This window comes from Lepisosteus oculatus, chromosome 20, assembly GCF_040954835.1.
Source record: "Lepisosteus oculatus isolate fLepOcu1 chromosome 20, fLepOcu1.hap2, whole genome shotgun sequence".
In the NCBI taxonomy this organism is placed as follows: domain Eukaryota; kingdom Metazoa; phylum Chordata; class Actinopteri; order Semionotiformes; family Lepisosteidae; genus Lepisosteus; species Lepisosteus oculatus.
This window is the reverse complement of record NC_090715.1, coordinates 8,935,450-8,958,394: the sequence shown is the minus strand read 5'-3', so window position 1 is coordinate 8,958,394 and position 22,945 is coordinate 8,935,450. Positions and strand designations below refer to the sequence as shown.

The 22,945-nt window shown below is 36.0% G+C and overlaps 1 protein-coding gene across 2 annotated transcripts in view; it reads right to left on the bottom strand.

Annotated features, from left to right (window-relative positions):
- Positions 1–5,104: 5,104 nt before the first annotated feature.
- The window catches only part of bean1 (brain expressed, associated with NEDD4, 1), a 44,642-nt gene continuing 26,801 nt past the window's right edge, over positions 5,105–22,945 (bottom strand). For both annotated transcript variants that reach the window (XM_006641365.3, XM_015368031.2), the window contains exons 5-6: positions 20,739–20,880; positions 5,105–10,232 (exon numbers count right to left, since the gene is read on the bottom strand). In XM_006641365.3, the coding sequence (XP_006641428.2) occupies positions 9,857–10,232; positions 20,739–20,880 (518 nt within the window). In that variant the 3' untranslated portion in view covers positions 5,105–9,856. The remainder of the gene's footprint in view (positions 10,233–20,738; positions 20,881–22,945) is intronic.

Sequence of the window (22,945 nt, the reverse complement as noted above, 5' to 3'; positions counted from 1 at the left end):
GCTTTCCATACTGGTGTACTGTTGTAGGCAACAGAGGGCACTACAGTGCAGCATCAGGACCGATCCTTGCAAATAAAATAAACACTATGGTATTTCACTGTTCCAATATCTTTTTCAGCTTTATGTTTGTGTTTGTGCAGAATCTTTACCCTACATTTTATAATAAAACATTATAAATGTACTATTATAGAAAATTGTTTAGATACTACAAAAAAATCATACTGTTTTCTGCTTGATGTTCAGGAATGTCTAGTAAGTCTTTTACAGAATTAAAAAATAATTAAAAAAATGCAATTTTATGTACTGTCCACAGATATTTATTTTTCCTGAAACCAGTGGGTGTTGGTTAGGACATTGCTACAATATGAACCATTATAAAAAAATAGTGTTTATTTCAGTGCTTTCTTTTGCCCTGCATAGAGGAGTTCATTTATGCAAACAGAACACTGAACCACAATATATTTCCTACCTTTTGGTTAAAAGAGGCCAACCAAAATCCCACCTGATTGCATGATCTTCCTTCAACAAAAACAGCATTTTCTGTCTGATCTGACTAAGCGATTGCTCAGAAATGCAAGTTGCTATACTCAATTCTTTGTATTCCTCAAAAACTTCTTTGTCTGTGGTATTCTCCGGCTACAACTGCCTCCTTCTCTTAGGCAGTAGAAGCTTGATTAGTTACAAGTCAACATCAATTTAATTATGCTGAGGGAAAACCTATACTGGGACTCTACAATAAAATAAAAATGTGTGTAAAAAATAGGTATATTTTCAGTGAGGCAAATTAGTTAAATACATACACATTACACTGAATCAGAATAATTTGTTATGAACATTAACTTTTAATGATGCAATTTTCGTCATGCAACCAATGACATTAAATATTCAATGGTTTTTTTTCTAAACACCCATTACTACTAGTCAATTTGTATTTCCACAGACTTTCTGCCTTAAAAAGGGTTTCAGACCCATTTCAGCTTCAGGCAATATACAATATATTGTATTTTGAGATCTGCAATATCTTCAAAATTCACCAGACAAAAAAAAAAATTGAATATACACGTAACACAATATACAGTATCTCTAGATACTTACAGAATATGCTGCTGGCATTGAATCCTGATTAAACGTTTCATAGTTCTTTCATAGACTTTGGCATTAGTGTATTTGAGTATATATCTGCTCTGCTGGACTCATTAAAGGAGAATCAAATTTGTTCTTCCTAATATTTTTCTAAGGAATGCCAGTGTACTAGTATTAGTGCTACTATACATTATGTCAGGGAAAGTGCACTTAACAAAACATATTACTTTTGTTGCTTGATAGTATGTTTCAGAATACCTTGCAAAGCCAATTGCTCTAGTGCATTTGTATCACTGGGAATAATTTAGCATTGATCTTTCATCCTTAAAAGAATTAATGTTCCAAATGTTGTCCATGGGTCTTGTTAACTTAAATTGATTGAGCTAATACGTTTTTCTCATAACCCTGACCTACTTTCTGTCTGTAACATTTCATCATGATGTTTTAGCAATGATAATGTGAACACTTTTGCCAGTCTGTACTGTCTGGAAATCAGAGTATTAATCCTAAAGGTTAATGCTACACTTACATACTTAAAACATAAACATGGCATAACATCTACCAAGGGGCTTCAGGAGAATATACATTTTCCAAAGAGTTTAAAAAAGCTATGCACAACAAGAGGTATTTTCAGAGCAACTAGATTACATTCATATTCACCCCAATTCAGAGCCCCAATTTAATATTATGAGCAAGTAGGAACCTCCTAGTATACCCACAATATTTCTTTATCCATGGTATAATTATAAGCCTTTTAAAACCCCTTGTGTATGAGGCACTGCATGATGTACAAGGCATAAACACCAGATACAACTGTTTGCATTTGACCCAGTATGGGGACTCCTTTTCTGCTGGAAAAGGAGTATGAAATATAAAACCAAGCTCACAATGACTTCATCATTAAAGGTCATTAAAGATCACATGGCTCTGTTCATGAACATATGGAGATTAACTCCTGGTGTCCCAGGTTAAATTCCACCCTGGGCCTGTTCAGTGTAACCTACCTTAAGTCCCCCTGTTAATTCAGTTGGTGAAGCAGTTTCTAATTTCTTTATCAGATCTGCCTTGTAGAGGAACTGATGGCATTTAAATGGTTGTTTCGCGTCACTCATGCAGGTGATGTCCTTCAGTGCTAGAGGAAATACTGTAAGTCACTTCTAGTATTTAAAGTGCTTTCGAGTCCTTTGGGATAGATGGAAGGAATTATTATAATCTATATACCATTGTTGTTCTGTAGTTACTGTATATGTTATGGCAATATCATAAGTTGTGCAATACACACTAGAAACACCTATCTTACCAGTCAGTGAATTAAGCATTATGTTTTTAAATCTTGTAGTTTTATGAATTTGCTTGACTAAATGATGAACACATGTGAACTGCTAATCCATGGAATAGCTGAATTCTACAACAGCTCTGGTTTCAAAAGGGGTTTTTGATGTCAGTAAAGGCCCCAGTGGATATTAACCTATGTCTCAGAACCTCAGCATAGTTTGAAATTCAATGACGTGCCCGTGGTATTTACCTAGTTGTGAATGGATGCTTACCATGACCCAGGAGAAGGACTGCTGTGCTCTACGATATGCTTGTGTTGTTCCCATCAAGGACCAGCATCACTGCCTGTCTAATTACAGCATGTGCATCACATGCAAGTGAAAGAAAATCAGTCCTGGAGTTCTTAAGTAGGTCGGTAGTTATAAATCGGCATCTATTGCCAATACAAAATGGGATATAATCTTATGTGCTGCAACTTTATCCTGCAACAATTGCCTACAGTATACTGACCAATTTGAAATGTTAATGCACACACTGTACCAATAAGGTCTTACAGTGTCCAAGCTTATCATTTACATGCAATAGGATTCAATGAAAAAAACTGCCTTTCTGGTACTCAGCAGAACAACTTCATTGTTTTCTGGCATTCCAAGTGATTGATTAACTCCACAGAAAGAAATGTGCACTTCCTTCAGTTAGTACCTGGTTGGCTTTTTTCAATATTCACATACAGGCTAATTCACAACAAAGCTGTCTTTCATGGCAGCTAATTAATCAGGATCCCCTTCCTCATAAACTGATATCTTTCTGATGTATTGCCATGTCCCTGTTTTTTTGCTGTCTGCTGAAATGATAGATGTGACCAGTCTAAGCTTACGTTTCATTTTTTGTGAAATGTCCTGAATGAGGTAAAAAAAAACAAACTCTTTGGATCTTTTTTTCTTCTCAGCAGAGGACATACCCTATCCTTGAAAATATAAATAAGGAAAATACTGTATCTGTATTACATTTTGACTGTTATAAACCAACACTTTAAATGCAAGAGTTTAATTTACACAATATAAGGCATTTGTTAGTTATATACAGTATGATGGGGTTGTCTCTGATATTTAAAGTGCTAGTATGACTGTTTAAATGTGTTAGGTACTAATGACCTTTTCTTGGTAATAATTGGCCATTAACATATTAACATTATGTTATGTAATGTTGTGGCATTATTTCAGTAGTCAATACATTACCAATTTATTAATACATTATATACTGTAAGTATTAATAAAGCATGAATTAGGCATCAATTAGCTCTCATAAAGTTGTGTTTCAGTAACATAGTAGCAATACATACCTGTAAGTCATACCTACTTTGAAATATTACCACTAACTTTCACAAGTCAGCAGTTGTGGTACTGAGTTGAAGTCTTGAAGACTTTCTGCTGTTTATGGAGTAAAGGTTAAAAAGACATTCATTAGATTCAGAGCTAATCTGTGTCACGGGGATGATACCAGGCCCAGCCAAATGTAAGGAAAAAAAAATACCATAGGGAAAACCTGCCCAGTAACAGAGGGAAAATGTTGTAAAGTTAGTCCAATTAGAAGTATAAAAGGAACTAAGCTTTTGAGATTAGCTCATTACCGCTGGTTTTAATGGATTTAGCAATTAAAGTGATAAAAATAATACAGTATGAATGTTCTTGCTAGAAAACTAGTAATTTGCTTGACAGGGAGTGCAGGAGGCTCAGAATACAATTCTTTTTCCATGCTGAATGTAGTGGGACAAGGTATAAAGGTGCGTGTCATTAATTTCATAGACAATGGATACCTGTGCTATGAAAAGCACTTCAGTTAACTCAAAGATGGCAGTTCACTTGTTTAGCATACAGCACTACATCATATAAAATAAATCTGTTCAAGGGGGCCAATGCTATGGGGAATTACATTGGGAAAAATATAGTTCTGTGAATTGAATTTATATTTAGTAAACCATTAGCTTAGTATTCCAATGATCACTGCACACCTAATTTACTGAAGGCAGTGGCACTAGATGCAATTAGGTTTCTCCTGCCACGCTCTAATAGAAGTCAGACACTGGGCAAAGAGGGCAATTAGGAGAACTGTCGTAGCAGCTACCATCTGTTCTAGCTTATTAACAATGAGCTCTTCAGAGAATCAGAAGATAGGTGTCAACAATGCTAGCTTGAATACTGTATATCCTTAAACTCTACACTTTACTTCAGGTCATTTTAGGATTGCGTGGGGGTCTGATATGAACTGTCCATGCTGACTATTGTCGGTTATTCCTCGGGATCCTTGAAGAAGCAGCCAGATAAGATCTTTGGATCATTAAGTTACTAGCAATCAGGTGAGAAAAGACGTAGTAAACGGCTACCTGACAATGGTAATCCAATTTATGTTCTGGACAATAGGAAAGAAGAGTTACCCATTTCTATTTTTTGTTTACCTTTACCTCACAATAATAGTTTTAACTTTATTTTAAACTTGCATTAATATTGTCCACATAAATACTATATTTTATGTGCAATTAAAAAAGAGTGTGAAATGGATGCTCAGAAGCTAGGTTAAGTTATTTGATGTTATTTAAAGTAGAGTACTTACAAACTATTTAGCGGCATCATGCTTGTAAATTGAAATTGTTCACTAATTGGAGCTACCAAGAAGATGGACAGTACTCTTTGCATGTTTTCTGTGTGAACTTGAACTTGAGTTCAACCAGAGCAAAAGCTGAACAAAGCAGTCTTAAATATTTATTTATAAGAAAGAATTAAAGCTCTAATACAAAACATGTAAATACAATTGCAATGGGTAGTAACAAGACTCATTATTACTAAAGACAATCATAGACAACAGAAACAAAGATACATTACATGAGGTGTACATCTTTCTCTTAAGTCTCACAGTTTAATAGGATATGCACAAAAGCAATAACAATGGCAACAAAACTGCATAAAGACATTTAGAACTATACTGCAGTTTTAATTATGGTGTACTGCAAATTCAAAACAAAGCACTATAACTACAATTACAATGCAGTTCTAGTGCTATTTAAAGGCAGCTACATTTGCAGTAGAATTCTAGACCTTCACATTCTGTAATGCACATGTATTAAACTGTTTTGTAATCCACATTCACTGCACTATATAAGTATATAGACTGCAGTTATTTTTTAATGTTTTTAACTCTGGTAATTTAATTAATAATGTGCTCCTTCTTGATGAAAAGGCAGTGAAGTGGTCTAAAAGGTGCAATATGTAAGCAGGGCTTGAGGTTAAAGAAAAAAGATATTATGGAAAATTACAAAAAATGCTTTGGAAATGTGCAGGGTTCAATATATTCCTCAGCAGGCACTGTATAGCCAAATGTCATATATTTAAAAAAATAGCTAAGACATAATTAAGACATTAGGAGGAACATTATTTAGTAGAATAATTGTAATGATTAGACTTGCTGAACTTTACACCATGAGACCTTTTTTTCCTGGAGGGCACTCAGAGCTATTAATATTAGAATACTATGTTCCAACAGGTGAAAGATCCAGAAAAACCCTTTAATGAGTTTTTTAAAAGCTTTTTCAGTTTTGTTCAGCAAATGCCAAGTTCATTTTGATTCTGGTGCAAAAGCAAGTAAATATGAAACGTATTTGGGTTTTAAGTCTTGCTTACTCTTTTTGACACTCTGAATATATGCATTAAAATGTAAACATGTTCATAGATCAATATTCTAATCAGATTACTGCTTTTTATATATCACTTCAGTTTACCCCCTGGGAACTTATCAGAAGAGCAGAAAAAGTGCAGAACAGGGTTTCCGCAGCCTTGAGAAGGTCTGAATTGGATGTTGTTTTTCTGGACATCAAACTTCATTCTACACTAATCAAAAATGTAAGTCCTGAAGCTTCACTCAGTTACTGCTTGACTTTAATGGAACACAATATCCTTCATTGTTTCATTGCATTCTTAATGAAAATACAACAAAACTGATAAAGATTCTGACCATGTCTATCACAAAAACATGTTTGTTTGCAATGAAATGCAGATTAACATTTAGATCCATATTGTACTAATCGGAGGTATTTTTGTTTTTCAGAGAAAAAACTCAATTTTTATTTTAAAAGAATGCTGCCTGATTAACTGTAAAAATGTTGTAAAACTACTAACAATGTAGTTTTATTAACTTTTTTATAATAACAACAGGTATAAATACATAAAAGCAATATTACATTTAGAAACTTAGAAAAATATTAAGTAAAAGCATACTGGGCAATCAATTGCTTTAGTCTTACCCAGCTATTCTCAAAATAGGACAAATAGAATACTTTATGTGTACATATGTTCTGAATTAAATATATGTTTATGTATGTGCAAGTATTCACAGTTAACTGTGTGACAGGAAAACCTGTGGATACAGTGATGCTCATTTTAAGGTTGTGGGCAGGTGATTCATCTTTCAGTGGCATCTGTTGATATATGTACAGTGTATGACTGTGTCGAACACTGTTTTAATGAAAATTACTTCTTATCATATCATATTGTGCATTAATTTTTTGCAGTCTTTCTTCTGCGGTGAAAAAAAGTGGTAAGTCTATTTATTGCTCAGTGAGATTAATTTATAAGTCATAGAACTGTCCACGTCTTTTAAATACACAACAATCTATCTGTGACCAGGATGGGCAGGTCAGTGCAATCAGGCTTCAGTCAGATCACCTGTCCTACTCATTGTGCCTCAGTCTGTTCTATCTCATTCTGCAATTCTTGTTCAGAGGCCAGTGATGACACTTTTGGGTATGAAGACAGGGGACCCCGATGTATTTTGGGGTTAGGGTCCAGTAAGAGCTAAATTATAGCAAAACTACATATATACTGTAGAGGAATAAGTAGTGATAATAACGTTTTCGTTAATAAAGGGAGGCTTATACAATAAGAATCAATGGAGTAGGCTTAGAGACCAGAAATCATAACAAGAGTGTGTTTCACTTGTAGCTACCCAAAAATATGGTACTGTACATTATTATACCTGTACATGTAACATTTTTACTCTAAAAACGGTTTGTGATTTACCAACCATTTTAACATTACATAATTTAAAGCATTTTCATCACTTTTGTAATTGTTAATTGAGTTTTTAATTGATTTAAACCAAACACTCTTTAATATCAACTTACCTTGAGACATGGACAAGTTTTGCTTGATCGTAGATGCTACTGCACTTCTTACATCCAGCACCAGCACTGTGCCATTTCAGGACACTTAGAACTTATCGTTGTAGGTGCAAAGTTAAAAAATGAACAAGATATGAAAATGTCATGCCTTAAATTCTCCATCAGGTATGTGAAATCTGAGATACAAGACTTTCCTAAATAAAAGTCACCAAGTCAAAAACAATGTGAGGGAAATTTGTGTGTTGCATACCCAAAATGGTGTGAGAATTGTTTACATTGTGTTCCTAATATCTCAATGACAATTCTGCCGAAAAATGCATATTTAGGCAACCTATAAAGGGGAACCCCTCTATATTTAAATTAGTATTATTTAATTGGGCAGATTTAATCATCATTTGATCAAATTAAACAGTACTGTATATCATTTTTTTTAACATACACTACATATTTTCAGAATCACTCACAGCAGAGACTAGGGTCACCTTTTTCAATGTTTGTGGCCTCAATAAGTAAATTACAATTGTAAATGAAGTTTGTTCAGGATTATTTGGTAGAGTACAGTTTAATCACAGCCTTTACCTTATTCTTTTGCATATAACCTCTAAGCTACAGCACTTCCACATATTTTTCTAACTATTACTAAAAGGTTTGCACATCACAACACATGTTGGCTGTCTCACCATAATGAGTTTTCTTGTTTGGATATACTTGAGCATACTGACGTCTAGAAGCCAACTAAGGGTGGGATCTTTTACATTGTTTTAAGCTGTACATTTTAGATAGGCTACATATTTTATCAAAAATCACTAGATTGAATGCTACAGTTTTCTGTGAGTAAATGTATGATATGTATAAACTATGGCTACATATTATAGTGTAAGTAGAATATCTGTATGTCTATAAAAGCACAGTTAAAAGTGAAAAACAAAAGAATGCTTTTGGCAGTGCAAGTATGGATGCTAATTGTGGCACCACTGTAATATAGCAGGTATCACAACATTATAAGGTTTTAAGGTCAGCTAGTCTAAACACAGAACATTTTGCTTACAAAACCGTATTGAAATTGTGACACCCAGTATAATATGCAGGTTAAACCTCAATTAAACAAAATGAAAAAAAACAATAGGCCAGGAGATTACTCTAACATAAGCCCATTTGGTAGTTATTAGCTAATTAATATAAGGATCTCATCCAGTCATTTCTTTAAAAAAGCGTATTGTCTCTGATAAAACAGCAGGGTAGCCTGATACACAAACATTTGTGTAAAGAAATGCCTGCTCTTCTCACTTTTAAATGCACTTCCATATTTCTTTTAGCTTGAAAACAAACTGGAAAATCTTAAAATTAGGCCTTGGGTTTATAAGCAATATGATCATGGAGTTGAAAAAACAGACTAAACATACAAATCTTCATAATGAAAATGTAAAGGTAATTTAAATGAACTATATTTAGTGTGGTGATCCTCCGCTGTTTCTGCTTAAATCATTATTTGCTAAATAATTTAATATCTCAACAAAGACTTCTCAGAGTTGAAAAGGAAATAAATATTATATGTAAACAGAGAAACGTGTCCACTCAATTATAAGGATGATGCAATCCTATTTTTCTTTCAGTGCAAACGTCTTGGATTTGAGAAACTTAAGAAGAAACAAAGATTCACTTCACAAGTCATGACTTAGACCAGCATGAACTAAAATAAAAGAAAAAATAATAATTTTTCCACATTCATTCTCAGAATTGTATTGAAACTCCAGTAAATATCACCCTCCTTTGGAAACTGTCAAGAGATTTGGTGAAACACTCGACAAAATGACAGGAACAAAGTCAGATTTGATCTTTTTTTGCATACTGCATAGCTGGTACATGTCCGAGACCAAAAAATTAATAAACAGAGGAAAGCTAACATTCTTCAAAGGCAATTGTTGAAAGCACTGTAGATCTGCTTTGTTTCTGTGGCAGTTACTTTCCTCACTGGCAACGATAACTGAGGGAGCAGTGCATTATGGTTCATGTGGTGTGTACACTATAAAGAAACAATGGCAGTTGATGTGATAGAAGGAAGGGAGGGGTGTGCTGGACACGCTGCTGGAGGTTTCACAGATAAATCCCAGAGATAGAGGGGGTTTACAGCTTAAGCTTTCAAGTGTATTCCAGTCAGTTGCACCATTTCATTTGGCTCTCTGTGAGACATGGTGGGAGTAATAACAACAAAAACCAAGAACCAAAAAACCATCTAAATAAAATTCTTAAAATTAAAAAAAAAACGGAGAACGAACTGCTTCACCTTGTCTCACAGCTGCTGAAAAGGTTCCAGTCTTTGCACAGCGCTTACAGGATTCTATGGCAGATGGGCTGGTGTTGACTGCTCTCCGTGGCTGTGTGCTTAAGGAGGTCCAGCAGTATCAGGGGGATGGGGAGGCTCTGTTCACGGATGACAGTCTCGTATGGGGGTGCTTCTTCCAGGGTGGGAGCTGACAGGGAGATAGAGGAGACTGGCTGCTGCCTAAGCTCCTGCAGGGCGATTTGATACCTGGAAGCACTTCCCATCGCCCAGGACGCTCCGCCCGTCAGCTCCTCCATTTCCAGGCTTGTGTGTGGAAGCGGGAGATCTCCGGCCTGGCAGGGGTCAGTGAGAGAGTAAGGTGGGGGGTCGTCTGTTGGGATGTATATTTGCGTCGCACCAGGCCCCACGCATTCATCATAGCTACAAAAAGAGACACGGTGGATTTTAGTCCATTCACATCAAATGTTTAATTAAACACCAAGATCCATCCATGCTTTATCCAATGCAGGGTCACAAGGGAACCAGAGCCTATCACCTAGGGTGATGGTACACCCTAGACGGGACACCAGTCCATCACAGGGCACACACACTCACAACAGGGACAACAGGGTCACAAGGGAACCAGAGCCTATCCAAGAGCCACCAAGATCCATCCATTTGCTGACTGCTTTATCCAATGCAGGGTCACAAGGGAACCAGAGCCTATCCCCTAGGGTGATGGTACACCCTAGACGGGACACCAGTCCATCACAGGGCACACACACTCACAACAGGGACAACAGGGTCACAAGGGAACCAGAGCCTATCACCTAGGGTGATGGTACACCCTAGACGGGACACCAGTCCATCACAGGGCACACACACTCACAACAGGGACAACAGGGTCACAAGGGAACCAGAGCCTATCCAAGAGCCACCAAGATCCATCCATTTGCTGACTGCTTTATACAATGCAGGGTCACAAGGGAACCAGAGCCTATCCCCTAGGGTGATGGTACACCCTAGACGGGACACCAGTCCATCACAGGGCACACACACTCACAACAGGGACAATTTTCCCAGAAGCCACTTAACCTGCCAGTATGAAGAATAGACTCTATACAAACCTACAAACATCATGCAGATATCACCCCAGGTCTGGGATTGAACCCAGGGCCCCAGTGCTGCAAAGCAGCAAAGCTAACAACTGTGCCACTCAAAAATATCAAAAAGCTGTTCTAAAGCTCTAGAATACAACCCTCCACATATAAAAGCTTTGAAAAGTCACCATTTAGAAATCAATGTACCAGGATTTTTTTTTTTGCATTTTTGTACCATTTATAGAAATGTCTCTTTGACAAATCACTGCAAGGAACTCTTCATTCTGATTCTGGTACACAATGACAAATAAAAAAGCACTCTTGATACAGAAAAGTAAGACAAACTCTCCTGAAAGTCAGGTTTCATTTTTTTTTTGTAGGTTTACAACACATGAATTATTCACTATAATAAATAAAGCTGGAAAAGAGACATGTACCCATTTAACATTAAAATGCAAACTTCAGAAAAGAATTCTCAAGCAAATATTGAAATAGAACAATGTGTCAAATGTATACACTGTCATAAATACAGAAATGTTTTTTTTTGTATTTGCTGCTCTTGCAAATTGTCTGTAGTGGAAAGCTGGTGTCTTGCTGCAGGGAAGGAAGTGTGCCAGGTGCCACTGATTGCCAACTGAGAACAGTGATCACTACATTTGCACAGAACTATAGCACGAATCTGACTACCGCACGGGTACTTCTGCTTTCTAAATCGGATCTGCTGAAAGTTCAGGAGAGTGTTTGCACTGCTGTGGCAGGTGAAAGAATCTGTGTAGCTGGCTCAGAGTTCTGATAGAAAGACAGGGGGTTTGCAAGACCTGTGTCACTGTCTACTTAGGGGATGACACAAAGAAAATACCAAGGGATAATCTGATGCATTCAGATGCTAAAAAGATCATCCTGTTTGATTCAACTACAAGACTACCAAAGGCAATGAACAAAGTCAGCCTTACTTTGGCTTGTGTCACCACCAGAGAAAAGTTAATGAGGGAAAGGGTTTCAGTGGGAAATATGGAATTTGTTCTCATCCTAGAATTAATGTCATGGCCTGTTTATTCTTGTGTTGTGTGTTTTATGGAACACACAAACAGTTTCTGTGTTGAAATGGATATATCGAATGGATATTTCAATAATCAAGGATGTTGAAAGACATCAGAAAACTACCTTTCTTTGCAAGAAAGTTAGTAAATGAATATTTTTTAATTTTACAGATGAATTCAGAAAAAATAAGCAAAGTCATGCTCAGAGGGGCCTCAAATGGCCCACTCCTCTATACTTTAAAAACAGGATCCTCCTCCTCCTCCTCTTTTAGTAATTTCATTGTTCCCAAGTTTGTGATATCTATTCTACATCTTTCTCACATTCAGCAAACCTCTGAATTAAATATAAAATTTACTGCTTTAAATTAAAGTTGAAAGGTTTTTTCAGAATCTTTCCTTATACAAGTTCATCAGAAGTGCAAGGCCTTTATAAGAACAGTCTGAGTGAAGAACCTTGCTAAAAGGCACAACAGTACCACCCCACTTGGGATTTGAATCTATTACCCTTTAGACAAGAGTCCATAGCCCTAGCCAATACTTCATGCTGCTGACCCAAACATATTAAAATATTCCAAACATTACATTTGTAAGTACTAGCATCTTGTCATAGATTATACCTTTCAAAATGTACCTCCATACTAAAGTATTGCTTGTAAATTGCAGTGGAAAGAAATTAAATAGCTGTTATTTTTCAAGCACAATGTTGTGACGTTGAGTATTTTACCTTCGGGTACAATAACTTCATGTGATTCATACCACCTACAAAAAGACGGTATGTTATCTCTAATTTGCCTTTCAAAAAACTTTTCTCTGAGGCAATCTAACTGACTGCTGAATAATTTAAGAACCAAATGATTTTAGTAAAATAAGCCTATGGCACTATGAGAAGTATCTCGATCCTTTTATAACAAGCTTTTAGTTTGAATTAAAATACATTTTCCTTACTGAGTGGATGGAGTAGATGGAAGAAGGATAATTGCTGGCACTAACCTTTGGCATCAAAGTATTTTATGTAAAGCTCTCTGGGATCCTATGGGATAAAAAGTGCTCTACAAATGCAAGCATTTATGAACTAATATTAATGTAATTTGAGGAATTACCACTTGTCCATGGCTCAATTTTGCCCTCAGGAGACCCAGAACTATTTTAGCTGAAGAAACAAATTGTGCACATTCTAGTATTTTCAATTTTAATTTTGACTGTTCACTACAGTGAGTTTTTCATAATTCTAAAAGAGACATAAATTGCATGCTTCAAAATATTTCAGTTCATTTTCAGTGTTAAGACAAAACATGTTTTTGTTCAGAATGTGCATTGTACATTCATTGAATCAAAACACATTGACAACAGTGAAAAATAGATTGTCCATGTAGTTTTTACAAGTGGAATCATTTAAAGGTGATTTAAAATTATTTCTGTGGAAGTTCTTTTGGCTGTATATTTGTTTTCTCTAAGAACCCAGAAATTGCCAAGTTTTAGGTTTCTTAATATTTACAATACTTTTATACAACAGTATGTTTTGCTAAAGAAAATTATGGGAACATAAAATGTATTTTGAGGTGACTTGCAGAGCTCCAATTTAAAACCACAACATTTAAAAGAAATTTGTGTTGGTGTCTGTAGAACAAAATAATAGGGTAAAAGTCTCAACCACACATTCTCTAGTTGTCTTGGCAGTTTTAAAAACTTTACGGAATTTCAACATCACAACATCATAAAGGTCATGGCATGTTATTTTTCAAAGTTATAGTACTGTTGTAAGAAATAAAGGGATCAAGAAAGAGTCCATGTACCGGCTTTGAATGTGTGCAGTCCCCAGTGGCCAAAATCAATTATTTTGAAAGCAGTTCACTTACTGTAGTATTCTTTCTCTAGATTCATAATTTTAACTTTGCATAACAGTTTTCATGCTAAGTTTAATCAAGTGAGACAAATATTACAGACTGCTCGTACAATTTTGTGTGTTGCATTAGCTTATTCTACATGTTTTTGTTACAGAAGCTAAACAGTTCTGTATTATTTTGTCATTTCTCATTGGAATGAAAAATATGATAGCTTTGTTGCCCTGGAAACCTCAAGGAGCATGTTTCCCTTAATGTCACTCATAAATTATAACCACCTTTGTAGAGGAAAGTGGGTGGAACCTAACATTTTTTTTCATTTGGTGAGGAGTATACATTTGCAATAGTTACATATATTACTGAGGAACTACATGATATGCAAGTATAACATTTTAAGACAACAGTTTAATGAAGCCTTTTGGCCAGATCATCATTGTAAATTACAATGTTTTCTCATCTGAGCCATCTACTTAAATAAAGGATTATTATTATAAACATAAAAACTCCAGATCTGCTTTTCACTACTGTTGTTTTTCAGGTTTCTTAAAAGATAAAGTAAATAAATGTAATAAATGTGCCTCATATATCAACTTGTGTGGAGACCTTTAAGAATATTTCTTTTATTTGAGTTTTATAATAAGTTGCAGTGCTCCACTGAGAGATAGTTTATTGTTGTTTTTGCAGGATAATCCTATCTTAGGGAGTAAGTGTGCCTCAGGAAAGCCATTCTTAAAGAGTGGATTTGCTTCTTTCTCTACCTCTAGGCAGTAATTTAAAAACTCCCTGAAATGTAATATTACAGTTCTACAGTTTATTAACTTGTGTTTTTAACAGACCTCCCTTTTAGTGTTCAGTGTCTCCACCACTGTATCTTCCCATTGAAGAATAAGGTTTTAGTAATTGCAGTTTCATCTGCACTCGCTTTGAAATGAAGAGAAATGAAAAGAAGAAGACATGTTGTTTCTGTCACTGGAAAGGAAAACAACCTACTAAAGGCAATTTTTTCTATTTTTAGCTTATATATCCCACCACTTATTTCATGTCATTGTGTGAAATAATAGTAAATAAATCTCTTTTAATTCTAAAAATTAAAAACAATACAGCTCTCCTCATTATGTAAGAGTAGAACAGCAATGTTTAACAGTACCTTTGTAATGTCTATGGCGGCAATAGCCCTGTTACATAGTAACTGGAAACACATATTGGTCAAACTGGGGAGAAGGTACAGCTGGAAGTGGGGGTTGCAGTAATAGTTCGGTGTATGTAGAGCAAAGTTTATATTGCTAGCACACACATACCTATTATGAACCACTCTGAGGCACACTGGAGGGACTGTGCAGCAGAATGTCGAACAGGCTGTCGCTTTTGTTCCGAGATGCCCAGTCCTCCTTCATTCAGAATTCAGCTGGTGTGCGAGGAGCAGTGAGCCGGCGCTTGGCGGAAGGAAGCCTCCGCGAGGGCTCCACAGGTGATTGCTGATTTGCGTGTGATAAGCTAGGAGCCTCCGCCACCATCTGTGACTGCGACAGCCCGTGCACTGTCACACTGTCATCTCCTGTGTACCACGGCTCTCCATCTGCCTCAGCACAATAACCTGCTTTCTCACCACAGAGCCCTGTACCTGAAACCAATCCACTGCTTTTTCAGGGATCACTCATTATGAGCTACATCCTACAATAAAGATCTGATCATTCTGGGACATTACACAGGGGCAAAAGCTAACAAGTTCAATGACTGATTAATGCAGAACAAGGTCCCTTTTTTCCTATATAAAGGGCATCACAGTGTTCTAAGTGTTGCATATCAAAATAACATTCCTTTGAGAACCATACTTTTAGTTATGCAAGTAATTACCTCAATATTGTTTTGAAATGGCTGAGGATTGCATTAGGTATAACATAATAAAGCACTGCAAAATACACTTGTGGGCACATAATGAATGCATGTTATGATGTGATTTAATGTAAGTCTCGCCAACTCTGTTATGAGGAATCACTTTCTATTCCCCCAACTAAGGAGAAGAGATGGATGAAGGCTTGAAAATGCAGGAGCAGTGATGAAGTGCTCTGTTAAACACCCACAGCTCAGCCATAGCAACCTATGTTCTGGAATGCTTTCCCTCTCTTTAATAGCTTTGCACAATACGTCTGAATAAAATACTGTTCTTTTCAAGCTAAATAAAGAAGCCATTTATATGGAAGCTTTATTATAATAATCATTATAATTATATGCAGTATCATGTACAATCTCAATGTTTCTTTTGCAAAATTTGATTGCTTAGGTAAACTAGGTTTGAAAAGGAAGGTTAATTTGTAGCTCCTGCATTTGTAATGAAAACAAAGTTGGCCATTGTAACAAACCACCACAGAAAACAAACTAATGCACAGTACTTGAATATTAAACATTGAAAAAAAGAACAAATTCGCTGTTAATTTAAGAGCTATGCTACAATAAAACCAGACCACCACATCATCAAGAAGGATTCTCTAAAGAAAAATAAAGTTGAAGACAAAGCTGCAAACCTAAGAGAAACATAGCTCTTCAAAGGACCAAGACCTGGATTAAACTGGAAATATTTACCACAAGAAGAAAAAGTATTACAGACTTTGAGATTCAGTATCTGTGTGGGTGTGTAAAAATGGTTAATATATCTAAAGGCAAAAGTGTTTCTGTATTTTTTCTTCATCATCTGTAGTTTAATGGCAATAATCTGGTTTAAATACTGATGATATAATTATTGCAGAATTTATAAGGGCCTTAAATTGAAAGAGGGTGGCAGCTGTTTCATATTTTGTCATAAGTTCCCTTTCTATTAAACCTATAAAAGCTACAGATAAAGCTTATGCTGAAAAAAGTGCGAAAATGAAAATGGGATGGCTAGATATCTCTCACAACTGAATTACAAACTATTCAGTGACACTTAATAGCCTATGACTCTGGAGTAATATTCCATATTCTTCAAAATTTGCTGTTAAACATGACAAGGCCCGCTTTTTCAGATGTGGTCTGGGTGCTAGGAAAAGTAATTTCACCCTCTTTAAAAGCTCTCTTACAGGGCTCAGAGGAAAGGGTCTGGTGTCATAATGGAACTGTCATATAAATGTAAATAATATTGTGACTCAGTGAAACAAGGCATGAAGGGCAAGCAAGCGCCGTTCTGTCTCAGTTCAGTTCATACTTGTCAATATTCTCTGGCCCTCCATGTAAAATAAAACAGACAGAAACTGGAGCACATTTCAGCTTCATTACATTGCCATTAATATTTCTGGAGGGGCATATTATGGCAGTGTGATGATGCACTTTTAAGGCAACTTTGGGACAAGCTGACCATATTTTGGCTGTAACTCATTCTGTTCATGTAAGGAATTGAGATCACAGAGACATGCACTGGTCAAATCAAATCTGAGGTCCTTTACTGCTTATGTTTTTAGAGATGCTGTAGAATTACTCCTCTGACTTGAATTCTGAGTTCTGCTTTGTGCTCATATTTCTAAGAGCTAGTAAGAAAAAGGAAATGTTACCAATGCAATGAAATATGTGAACTTTTTCACTGGCTTAGAGATTTACTAAATTTCTAAATATGAAATGAATAAAACACATTTTGCTTGAGCAAATTGACTAGGTCCATCTGAGTTAGATTATGTTCATACAGTGCAAAACTGAAGTTGTGAATGGTGACCTGTTCTTATTATTAAATCTTCCAGCATAATGGTTTTGTGGGTTAAAAAAATCTATTTTCTGAGGTTTGTCAGAGACCAAGGTACACTTAAATAGAACGTGATGTTATTCATTTGCAGAAATTGTTTCTTTGGACATTAATTTAGACACTGTAAATGACATTTTCCTAGTACAAAAACAGTGAAGCAAGATCACATACCTTTTCTTATGTTAAAACCCTGTATCACATGCTCCCTATAGATTTTTTACCATGTGTGAGGTTTCACTGTTTGCATATGTTCCTTTCCACGTTTATTAGATTTGGAATAAAAATGGTTCAAATATATACAGTAATTTGTTTCAGCATGTTATATTTTGAAGTATTATTATTCCAGTTAATAAACCATTGGACAGTACACATCAAAGTGCTTGTTAACTGCTTCTCAGTCCCTTAAAATCGATATGCTTATTGCGTTTTCTGCATATTTGGCAGTATAGAATTTTTCTGAAATGATCTGCTCTTAATGAATCTATTCATCAATGTCTTTAGCATCCCCAGTGCTGCTATCTTAAGTGCTCTCCAATTTTGTTTATGAAACTGCAAAGCCTGCACTATATGACTTGAAACAGCAGTGTAGCCAAGGGCACTTTGGAGTGAATCATGAATACAGTCCAGCGGCAACATGTGCTTTCACTGCTGCAAGCTGGACCAGCTGGAGAAAGACCTTCACCACCCGCAGTTAAGTTGTGGTTAATCAAGTGATTGAGGGTACATAACTTGGAAAAAGAGATACAAACCTCCATTTTGTCCTGTTACTTGCCATATTATTTCTCCTGTGATTTACTGTACTTTCTTAAAAAAGGGTTTAATCTTTATTAAGATTCTCTATTACAAGGGATACTATATGTATGTTTTTGTTAAATTATTCTCCAGCTCTGAAATGCTACATCAGTATTGAGGCATGCCAAGTCCAAGAATGGTTATAAATGTCTGGGCTTCTATTTTTGAAAACTCCATGTCCATTGTGGCCACTTTCAAAATTAAATAGGCAATGTTCCTCTACTTTTTATAGTCCTTTGTTGATAAAACTAATAGCATTAACAGCTTTTATATCACCATCTTACTTCGGCTTTGAATCAAATTTAGAATCACTAACCATGTTTGTTTTACTCACCCATTTTAGAATAGTAAATTGTTTTTTATCACGTCAGCAAGCATCTACTAATCCTGCAACCAGACACAGGAGTGCATGAGTATTTCTAGGCAGACTCCTCTGATATGGACTGCTGCCTGGCAAATCCCAGGCTTGATCCCCACCATCATAGAGCCCACCCAGCATTTGGAACAGCACTTGTATTGGTTGAGCCATTTCTTTCTTTTGTTTCTGTCTGAATGACAGACAAAATGGCAGGGAAGTCTTTATATTAAGCACCCAAAAGACATCAGTTAAACCCAGTGCTATTTGTATTAATTTGCTCTTCATCAATATCGGTGGGCTGTTAAGGGACTGCTTGTTTAATGCCAACTGAAAAAGCTTCTGATCAAGAGATTCTGTGTAGCTCATGCCCTCTAGAATAAAAGCCGCCTTATGGCAGTGTAATTACTTGTACTGTATAATTCAGTGCTCACTTTTTAACTCAAACAGATGAATAACAGGCTGGGAAAGATGAGGCTCTAGACTCTTTTAAGGGTTACATATAGAGAAAGTTATTGAAATTATTCCTAAATTTTTATTTAAAGCTTCATTATGTCACACATCTAAAAAACAAATTTGTAGATGAAATTATATGCAAGTAAACATTCTGTTTTAGCTTTTGAAAGCAGAAGTCAGATTTGTGCTGGAAGCTCACCATCCTAAGGGTTAAAGATGGAATTAACAAGGGGAAATTACTTCCTTAATGCTAACTTAGAAGACAGTGCTCATTGTCATTAGGGACATATATATGATTTATGGATGAGAATATACTGTAAAGTACCTTGCAAGGCTTTCTTTATTGACCAGCCCTGCTGAAGCATTCTATTTCATAAAAGGAAAAAACTTAAATACTTAAAAAATGTACAATTCTTTACCTAATTTGTGAAGCCATAATCAATCTTCTGAATATATTCAGTATCAAACAATTGCTAGTCTTATTTTGCTAAAGAAAATCTTCTACTGATTAGCCATGGACTCATGCATATATTCCATTACTTTGTCACTGCCAGAAATACTACCCATGTACATATTAGAGACAGCAGAACACAATATATTCCATACATTTGTCTATTCCCAGTTCCCTATCCATTTTACAAAGTACTAGTTTCATTATCAGGGAAAGACAGATTCCTTTAATGTTGAGAAGAGGACAGTTCACGTCAAAACATTAGCTTGTCCGTTCTTGTCACAGTTTTGTGTTCTAGTCCCAACTGTAATATATTTTTATAAGCAGCCTTCTGTGTATGAAGGGCAGAACTTCACACATACACTACCAATGTGTGAGCCTGGAGAAAACACATTACACAGAAACTGGGAAAACAGGAGGGCCTTTAAGAACTCACATTTAACAGGAACATAAGAAAGGGATTTCTAGTCTTTAAAAGAAAAACAATTATAGATCTTTCATTATCTTTATATATTTTTGCATTGGTATCAGCAGCAATGCATACCTTGTAAAAAATATTGGAACCATTATTGTTTTTTTCTGAATGCACAGTACATGCTATGTATATACAATTTTGGTTTCTCTACAAGGGAGGTATTACAATATAAAAATAGCCTTACAAAGTTTAAAAACCACATTTCCCGATCACTAAAAAAGCTATTATTTCTAATCGTATTTAATAACTAACAGGGTAGAGGTCATATTAGAAAATTGTACTAGAAATTCAAATTTTATATGGGAAACAGACCATTCTTTTTGTGCTCTGAAAGACAGGTCCCAAAGTCACTCTACTGATAGGCAAGTAATGAATTGGGAAACCCAGGTGCTTCCTCATGCAGATAAACACAAGGGAAACTTCAGAAGACCTAACGAGAGAAGGCTATTCAACACACTGGCTTTATATATTTAGGGACAAAGTACTGAATGAAGTGGGAATAAATGCCTCACAAATGAAACCATTGTTTAGAGGAGACATGTGCATGTCTTTGGGAGCTAGGAGGCAATTGGTGTACTCATGCAAACATGGAGATAACATGCAGTCTCCACACAGATAGATTCCCCAGCCTGGAATTGAAACTACAGTAGTATCTCTGGAGCTGTGAGGCAGTAGTGCTCCCCACTATGCCTCACTCGGTGAATCTATGAGTAACAATGAAAGTTACTTACTGAGGAGGTGAGTCAGGATACATCACGTTGACTTGAGAGACTGTCTCCACATACGAGTCGAAATCGAAGGCTGGTGGGAATTCCTCAATACACCTTGACCTCAGATCCCCAACAGACCCACTATAGGAGAAGCCATCAGTAGCTGAAAACAAGATGATTGCAAGATTACAGCCAGGCAAACAAAAGATATCAACCACAACTAAGACAATTATTTTCTGATTGAAGCCCCTTCCTTGTTTAGCAAGAAAGGGCTTAAGATGTCAGAAGTCATATGACAGAAAGCTTCTTTTAGCTAACTTTTTTTTTACTATATATTGACTTTTTTATGACAATTTTATTTTATTACCCCAGAAACATTTTATTCCTTATATTTACATATTGTAGTGCTTTTCAAACCAGAGAATCCCCGAGAACTTAATATATAAGAGGGGATCCACTTAATCCTATGTATACAGCTCTTTGTATAAAACTGGCAAAGGATAACTCTCACCTGGGTTAGTGCATGTCAACAATTATACCAGCACCTTCTCTGTCAATTGAATTAAGGCAGGTCTGATAGTGCAAGCCCAGAGTGCATTTGAACCAGAACACCCCTAGTCTCATGAACAATGCAATGGGATCATTAGCAGTCAGGACCTCAGTTTAACATCTTAGTCAGGACAGTGTGTCCTTTTGACAGTATCCTCAGACACGAGACTCATGGATTGACTTGGAAATTCTGGTCCAGGGAAAAGGGGTCACCTTCTGTCTCAAAGACACAGTTTAGAGCAGTAATCTAATTTTTTTTAGAGGTCTTCCATCCTACTACTGAGCAGGCCCATCTTTTAAGATCTAATGAGATCAAGTGAGGAGGTGGTAACACCTTCTATGTTCCGTGACAATAGAACAGCCAAAAAACAACAATGCTTGAAATTCTGTGGGGTTCAAAGAATTATTCTTGGCACATCCTATTTATGTATGTGGTAATGAGATATGTAATTTCTCTACATAAAACAATTTCGTTTCTCAAACACTGAAATTTTAATACACCTGCATACATCTCATTTAACTGTGAATATATTTTTTTAAATTGAAAGATCAAATACTCAATAAAAACACATACTGTATATTCAGCACGGGTGCTACAACATCTTAACTCCTTGAGAAACAATAGCAGGAAGAACAACACTAAGTGTGTTTTATCTTCAGAGTATGCCTTGTGAAAAGGTGTGTGTAAGAATTTTTTTTTTCAAGTGAAAATTGGTATTTTTCACACAGCTTCAGAGAAGATCCTTGCTTTCAGGTACACTGGGGTCACCCCTGTTTAACTGAGTGAGCAAAATGTTTTTTTTTCTTGCTATCCTTTCAAGAACCAGGGAAATCAATAGTGATGCTGCTCCCAACAAAGACTGATATTTGACTGTGTGAAAGACCTTTTACATGATGTCAGTTGGAAGAAAGCTAAATCCACCAGCAAGCACTACCTTTAAGGTTAAGGTCCCTAAGTACTTTGACCAAAGCAGTTTCATCTCACTTTTAATATACTCAATCTGGCAGCAGGTCACAGACTGCAGATTTCTAAGTCAACAACAGATCATGGATGATTTTAATGCCTTGTGCTTGTCAGTGTTTAGAAGCACTGCGCTATCGATACAGGCCAGCTTTTTATATTACGTTCAAGCCAGCAAGTTTGCAAGTCTTAATAATGGAAGAAGCTGCTGTTTATTTTTATTTTTGCTGTATATTAATAGTGAAGTTATGTAAAAAAACAACAACTGTAGCATCCTGGTTATGGTGAAAAAATGTATTAGTAGATTAAATTTTACTCACTACATTCACTTACAGCAATGCCAGTCTGCCTTTCTATTCTGACGGTTTGAAAGTTAACAAATTAATACTGTCTCTATTCTCAAAGACTAGCTGTTTCAAATACCATGGAATGTACTTCTGCATTTCTTTTGTCTTGAGTAGCACTGTGTAGCTGGAATTTCACTATTGCTTTTATTGTTTAAAAGCTGCTTTTCTTCAGCTTCATTGGAGCATGGAAGATGTTTTTACTTATGGTAGTTGTCACTGTTTGCCTAACCTAAAATGTTTCATGTGAGTAACCTTGAGAGACTTCCACTGCCTTTAGCTGATAACCTGTCTGAAATGCTGTGTTAATGCAGGGAAGCAGTACTGTGGTGCAGTACTTTTATTATGCATGCTCTTGTAAGGTAATTGTTGTG